The sequence below is a fragment of the Sminthopsis crassicaudata genome, chromosome 4 (assembly GCF_048593235.1).
Source record: "Sminthopsis crassicaudata isolate SCR6 chromosome 4, ASM4859323v1, whole genome shotgun sequence".
NCBI lineage: Eukaryota > Metazoa > Chordata > Mammalia > Dasyuromorphia > Dasyuridae > Sminthopsis > Sminthopsis crassicaudata.
This window is the reverse complement of record NC_133620.1, coordinates 36196894-36204166: the sequence shown is the minus strand read 5'-3', so window position 1 is coordinate 36204166 and position 7273 is coordinate 36196894. Positions and strand designations below refer to the sequence as shown.

The 7273-nt window shown below is 41.4% G+C and overlaps 1 protein-coding gene across 1 annotated transcript; it reads left to right on the top strand.

Moving 5' to 3' along the window:
- The first annotated feature begins 3298 nt into the window (after positions 1 to 3298).
- Positions 3299 to 6862, top strand: LOC141541813 (ATP-binding cassette sub-family F member 1-like). Its single transcript, XM_074266312.1, has 2 exons — positions 3299 to 3901; positions 4943 to 6862. Exons 1-2 carry the CDS (start codon positions 3299 to 3301, stop codon positions 6860 to 6862), a joined length of 2523 nt encoding a protein of 840 aa, XP_074122413.1.
- Positions 6863 to 7273: the final 411 nt, after the last annotated feature.

Below are 7273 nucleotides of genomic sequence, written 5' to 3'. Positions count from 1 at the left end.
TAGGACTGGGCTAGATGGCCTCTGAGGTCCCTTCTAGCTTGAGGTCTATATCCTATGATCATTTGTTGAAAATGTAACCCATCCAAGTGAGTAGACTTCATAACTCCATTTTTCATGATTATAAATTACACAATCTTAGATGTGTGTGTGTTGTCCAAGTATCTGATGATGAGCCTTCTCTATTCCTTGGGCAAACAACATATAATTCTTTCAATATTTTGCAGCTAACTATAGCCTGGAGGGACTTGTACTATGCTGACATAATCTGTAGAGAGGTCAAGGTGACCTCTATGCCATTAATGAAATATCAAAAAGATTGGTGTAGTATTTAGGGGAGGTAAAATTATAGTGGATATATAATTAAAATAGCCAGCTGATTAATACTGGAATTGGGTAATTCTCTTAATGCCTTCTCAAAATTAATAGCATCTTAAGCTGCATTTTAGAAAAACATGACTTGAGGGACATAAAAATGGCCACCTCATAGGCAGTGGGTTCTTACTCATTCTCAGTCTTCAAGCAGCAAATTGTACACTCATTAGGTACAACTAGCTCTTTCTTAATGTGAATGATAAATCTCCTTAGGTGTCAACATTGTTGTTCAGTGATTTAATCAAGACTCTTCACTCTTCATAGGGTTTTCTTGGAAATCATACTGGAGTGGTTAAGCAATTCCTTTTCCAGTGGATTAAGACAGAGACTAAATGAGTTGCTTAGAAACTCACAGCTAGTGAGTTTTTAAAGTTAGAATTGAACTCGTGTTCCTGACTCTATAAAGTCCATTTCTCTAACTACCGAGTCACCTAACTGCCTGCATTAAATGGTAGCATTATTCAAATATACATTACATATTTCCATTGGGCTGAAATAAATCACCATATTTTATAGAATTACAACTTTTGAAAAGTAAGAATGCAAATATATAGAAGCCCTTGATAAGACTCATTATTTGAGCTAATCAGAACTTAGTTGGATGTTTTAATTGACATTCTTTGTTGGGCTAGATTAGCTTCCTGCTGAGGGCCTTCAAACTCTAAACGTTTGTGCTTTTCTGATTCCAAGAACCCTGACTTAGAAGTCTGTGCTTTCTCAAAGTTTTATCCTACAACTTAATCATCAAAAGAACATTCCCAGTCTACTCTTAGAAATTAATCCAACTCTAGGATAGTAGGACCTTTGGCAATACACAACCTAGATTCAGAAACAATGAATCAGATTAGACAAAGTATAAGTTTATTTTCTTTTATTTTTGACTGGAATCATGAAACTAGAATTGTATTAGCTGAAGGGAATATAGTGGATGATTACTTCATTTCCTATCTTGATAGAACTTATACTTTAGTCACGGATATATCATCTAATGAAATCTTGATAGCTAAATTAATTATAAAAGTCGAATACCTAGTTTCCTTAAGTGGTCTGAATATTATAATTATAGGGTAAAATATATATAGGAAGCTATTATCCCAATAGGAGGGGGAGCAGATGCAAATTACATAGAGAAACATTCAGTTCAACTCTGTTCTTATTGGTAAATGTTCACTAATAACCACAAGAGGTAAACAGAATGTTAATAAAATCTTCAAAGGATTGGCAAGGACATAAGTTATCTAAAGTGAGCTAGAAGGGCATGAGATCCTTGTGAATAAAATAGAAGCTAATATAATGAGGAGAGGATGTATTTGATTGGAAAGAGCAATCTGGTTGGAGACCATATCAGGAAGAAGTATTAGGGTTACACATTGGGTGAAGTGGATATCGACTAAAAAATGTAAAGTAATAGTAGCTTTGGTAAGATTGTTGGGGTGTATAGTAAGCATCACAAAGTTAAAATTCAGATGTCTATAAGACTGTTTGCATGTTTTCCACTTTCTCTAATAGGGAAAATGTAGCATGGCATTGGATTTGAAGGGAGATGAAATTTGAGTTTAAAGCCCATCTCTGACTTTCATTAGCTGAATGACTACAAGCAAGTCAATTACTTTTTCCATGCTTTTGTATCTTCATCTTCAAAACAGAGTATAAATACTATACTCTCCCCATCTCACATATATATTGTGAAGATCAAATGAGATTATCAGTAGATGGCATTTTGCAACCTAAAAACCCTAGAGCTATTAGTCTTGATTTTGAGAGCACAGTGTGGATGGACAAACAAATAGAGAGTAAAGAAAACCCAGATTTAATCTTATCTTTGCCACATACTGGCTGTAAGATCATTGGCAAGTCAATTAGCCCCTTAGTGCCTATAAGATGAGTCTCTAAGAGCATGAGTTATTAAAATCTGCATCTTTGTTTGGAATTTCTCACCAGGATTAAAACTAGAGTTGCTGGAGGGTCAGGATGGAGAATGTACTGAGTTTACAAACAAGGACAAAGAAACATTTCAGTTGCAGCCACTTCTCTCTCCTTATCCCCCTCTCTCCTACATGATGATGTGATTACAGGTCTGGACTAAAATGGAGATGATAATAATGTTTATGTGGATAACAATCATTATATTTGTTGAAGTTTTGCATGGTGACCTCTTATACAGTAGAAGTCTGAGGATAGTACAAAAGTTGTCCAGGGGACTCAACTGGACTCAGAACCTGTGCACTAGAAAAGATCTCAAAACTTCATGGTCCATTTACTCTTTAATAAGTGTCTGAATTCTAAAAAAGTCAAGAAGTAATACTATAGCATTTGCCTAAAAGGGTCTAGTACCTTCTAAGCACACCATTCTACTTTTGAGATTGTACTAATTGATAGGAAGCTGTTCCTGATATTAAACCATAATTGTGAGATCATTACTGCCAATTCTGTCCTATGGGGTCAAGTAGGAACCAGTTGGATCCTTCTTTCCCATGAGTCCTTCAGATAATTGAACTTAATATCAACAATATTCACTCTAAGGGGCAGCTAAATGGTACAGTGGATAGAGTTCTTTGTTAGGATACTTACAAGGTACTAAGTCACTGGCATTGATATAGACAATAGTTATCTAATTTAGCATGGTTCAGTATGATTGATCTGATCTTACAAGGGGATATTATGGGCCATAACTTGAAACAAGGTACTAAGTGGAATTGAGGAGACAATGGTTAAATCTAATTTAGCATTGATTTAATCCTACAAAAAAAAAAAAAAAGGGTTTCCTTGTGATATAATTAATTGGTGTATACTCAGGGTGGGACATATAAGGAGGAGGTCTCAGGGCCAGGAAGGAGAAGCCCATTAGAAGCTCTCAGAGGCCCAACAGCCACTGTAAAGGGAAGTGAAGCTAGCAACACTCGGAGTAGTCTTAACTGTTGCCGAGATGCCGAAGGCAGTAAAACAGCAGCCACCAGAGGCAGAGTGGATTGGGGATCTAGAGAACTTGAGGCCTTCAGATAAGGTTGTCAAGAAAGAAAAGGGCAAGAAGAACAAAAAGACGCCTTTTGAGGAATTGGCTGTAGAGGAAAAGCATGCAGGGGAGGAAGAGGAAGTGAAGGTAATCAAAGAAAAAGAACAGCAGCAGCAGCAGAAGAAGAAAAAGCAAGATAGCCGAAAAGGGCAACGAAAGAAAGATACTGATGATGATGAGGAGGAAGAGAAGGAACTTATGGAAAGGCTCAAGAAACTCTCTGTTCCAGACAGTGATGAAGAAAATGAAGTTCCTGTCGCAGTACCTCGAGGTGGGAAGAAAGCTAAGGGTGGTAATGTATTTGCTGCCCTGATACAGGACCAGAGTGAGGAAGAAGAGGAGGAAGAACAATCATCAAAATCCACCAAACCAAAGAAAAATCAAATTGATAAGGCTGTTTCTCAAGAGCAGCTGCCTAAGCAGAAGGTCAGAAGGGGAAAGGAAGAAAAGTCAAAAGGTAAAGTGAAGCCCCAGAATAAATTTGATGCTTTGGATGATGAAGAAGAGAAAGGAGAAATATCCAAAGAGAAGGGGCTTTCCAGATGGGAGAAGGATAACCTTAAGAAAGAGGAACAGGGCTCAGAGGAGAAAGGAGAAGGGGATGAAGAAGAGGGGGAGGCCAAGGCAAATGATTCCTCTGCTCACCTCAGCAAAAAGGAAAAAAAGAAGCTGAAGAAACAGATGGAATATGAAAGGCAAGTAGCCACCCTGAAGGCAGCCAATGCTGCTGAAAATGATTTCTCAGTATCCCAGGCTGGAGTGTCTTCCCGCCAGGCCCTGCTGGAGAACACCTCTGATATGAAGCTGGAGAAGCGGGACATAGCTAAGAGTGGTAATGTATTTGCTGCCCTGATACAGGACCAGAGTGAGGAAGAAGAGGAGGAAGAACAGTCGTCAAAATCCGCCAAACCAAAGAAAAATCAAATTGATAAGGCTGTTTCTCAAGAGCAGCTGCCTAAGCAGAAGGTCAGAAGGGGAAAGGAAGAAAAGTCAAAAGGTAAAGTGAAGCCCCAGAATAAATTTGATGCTTTGGATGATGAAGAGAAAGGAGAAATATCCAAAGAGAAGGGGTTTTCCAGATGGGAGAAGGATAACCTTAAGAAAGAGGAACAGGGTTCAAAGAAGAAAGGAGAAGGGGATGAAGAAGAAGAGGGGGAGGCCAAGCCAGATGATCCCTCTGCTCACTTCAGCAAAAAGGAGAAAAAGAAGCTAAAGAAACAGATGGGATATGAAAGGGAAGTAGCCACCCTGAAGGCAGCCAATGCTGCCGAAAATGATTTCTCAGTATCCCAGGCTGGAGTGTCTTCCCGCCAGGCCTTGCTGGAGAAGCGGGACAAAGCTAAGAGTGGTAATGTATTTGCTGCCATGATACAGGACCAGAGTGAGGAAGAAGAGGAAGAACAATTATCAAAATCTGCCAAACCAGAGAAAATTCCAATGAATAAGGCTGTTTCCCAAGAGCAGCTGCCTAAGCAGAAGGTCAAAAGAGGAAAGGAAGAAAAGTCAAAAGGTAAAGTGAAGCCCCAGAATAAATTTGATGCTTTGGATGATGAAGACAAAGAAATATCCAAAGAGAAGGAGCTTTCCAGATGGGAGAAGGATAACCTTGAGAAAGAGGAACAGGGCTCAGAGGAGAAAGGAGAAGGGGATGAAGAAGAAGAGGGGGAAGTTAAGGCAGATGATCCCTCTGCTCACCTCAGCAAAAAGGAGAAAAAGAAGCTGAAGAAACAGATGGAATATGAAAGGCAAGTAGCCACCCTGAAGGCAGCCAATGCTGCTGAAAATGATTTCTCAGTATCCCAGGCTGGAGTATCTTCCCGGCAGGCCCTGCTGGAGAACGCCTCTGATATCAAGCTGGAGAAGTTTAGCATCTCAGCCCATGGCAAGGAACTCTTTGTCAATGCAGACCTGTACATTGTGGCTGGCCGCCGCTATGGGCTCGTGGGACCCAACGGTAAGGGCAAGACAACGCTGCTCAAACACATTGCCAATCGAGCTCTTAGCATCCCTCCCAACATAGATGTGTTGCTTTGTGAGCAAGAGGTAGTAGCAGATGAAACCCCAGCTGTGCAGGCTGTACTTCGTGCTGACACTAAGCGGCTAAAGTTGCTAGAGGAGGAGAAGAGACTCCAGGATAGGCTGGAGCAGGGAGATGATGCTGCAGCAGAGAGACTTGAGAAGGTATATGAAGAACTTAATGCCATGGGAGCTGCTGCAGCAGAGGCTAAAGCACGGCGGATTCTTGCTGGTCTGGGTTTTGATCCTGAGATGCAAAATCGACCCACACAGAAGTTTTCTGGGGGCTGGCGTATGCGAGTCTCCTTAGCAAGGGCACTTTTTATGGAGCCTACACTGCTGCTGTTGGATGAGCCCACCAACCACCTAGATCTCAATGCTGTTATTTGGCTCAACAACTATCTTCAGGGCTGGCGGAAGACATTACTTATTGTATCCCATGACCAGAGCTTCCTAGATGATGTTTGTACTGACATTATCCATCTGGATGCCCAGAGACTCCATTACTATAGAGGCAACTATATGAACTTTAAAAAGATGTACCAGCAGAAGCAAAAAGAGCTTTTGAAGCAATATGAGAAGCAGGAAAAGAAGCTAAAAGAGCTCAAGGCTGGGGGCAAGTCCACCAAGCAGGCAGAGAAGCAAACAAAGGAGGCCCTTACCCGGAAGCAGCAGAAATGCCGTCATAAAAACCAGGATGAGAAAGCCCAAGAGGCACCTGAGCTTTTGAAGCGACCAAAGGAATATACTGTGCGATTCACTTTCCCTGACCCCCCACCACTCAGCCCCCCTGTGCTGGGACTGCATGGTGTAACATTTAGCTATGAGGGACAGAAGTCACTCTTCAAGAACCTGGATTTTGGAATTGACATGGATTCAAGGATCTGTATTGTAGGGCCCAATGGTGTGGGAAAAAGTACATTGCTGCTTCTGCTCACAGGAAAGCTGACTCCAACCCAAGGGGAGATGAGAAAGAATCACCGACTGAAAATTGGCTTCTTCAATCAGCAGTATGCAGACCAGCTATGCATGGAAGAGACAGCCACTGAATATTTACAACGGGCTTTCAACTTAGCTTATCAAGATGCCAGAAAGTGTTTAGGGCGATTTGGTTTGGAGAGCCATGCCCATACCATCCAGATCTGTAAACTCTCAGGTGGACAGAAAGCCCGCGTAATGTTTGCTGAGCTGGCCTGTCATGAACCAGATGTCCTCATACTGGATGAACCAACCAACAACTTGGATATAGAGTCTATTGATGCTTTGGGAGAGGCCATCAATGAATATAAGGGTGCTGTAATTGTCGTCAGTCATGATGCTCGGCTAATCACAGAGACCAACTGCCAACTTTGGGTGGTAGAGGAACAGAGTGTTAACCAAATTGATGGTGACTTCGAGGACTACAAGAGAGAGGTGCTGGAGGCCCTGGGTGAAGTGATGGTGAATCAACCTAGGGAATGAGAGTTCCTCCTGTACACTCTTCTAGCTAATTTAGGTATTTGTGGCTGCACCTTTGAGTACCTTTCCCCCTCCCCCCTCGCCATTTGCAAGATAAGGGCTTATTCTCAACCAATGCCACAACCATCAAGACTTCTGGAGCTGGGGCTTTGCTTGGTGTGCCCAGACAGACTAGGAACCTTCTTCAAATGTAAGTACTGGCTTTATTTTACAGTATAAGGTGGATACTTTAGTTTTTCCAACTATTGATGCCATGATGTATCATTGAACTGATATCATAGATAAGGAAACTTAAGAAAAAAAAAAAAGCTCTCAGAGGAGGAGACAGATTCATTCCATCTTCCACCTTTATTGTGGCTGGAGACTAATGTACAAACCTTTGGATTTGGAAACATTCAGAGGGAGCTAGAGGCA

What these genes read in the sequence shown, in the direction of transcription:
- LOC141541813 (XM_074266312.1), top strand. Translation starts at nt 3,299, where the DNA reads ATGCCGAAGGCAGTAAAACAGCAGCCACCAGAGGCAGAGTGGATTGGG. An exon ending in ATGAAGAAGAGAAAGGAGAA is followed by an intron (nt 3,902 to 4,942) that starts ATATCCAAAGAG and finishes GATGATGAAGAC; the next exon opens with AAAGAAATATCCAAAGAGAA.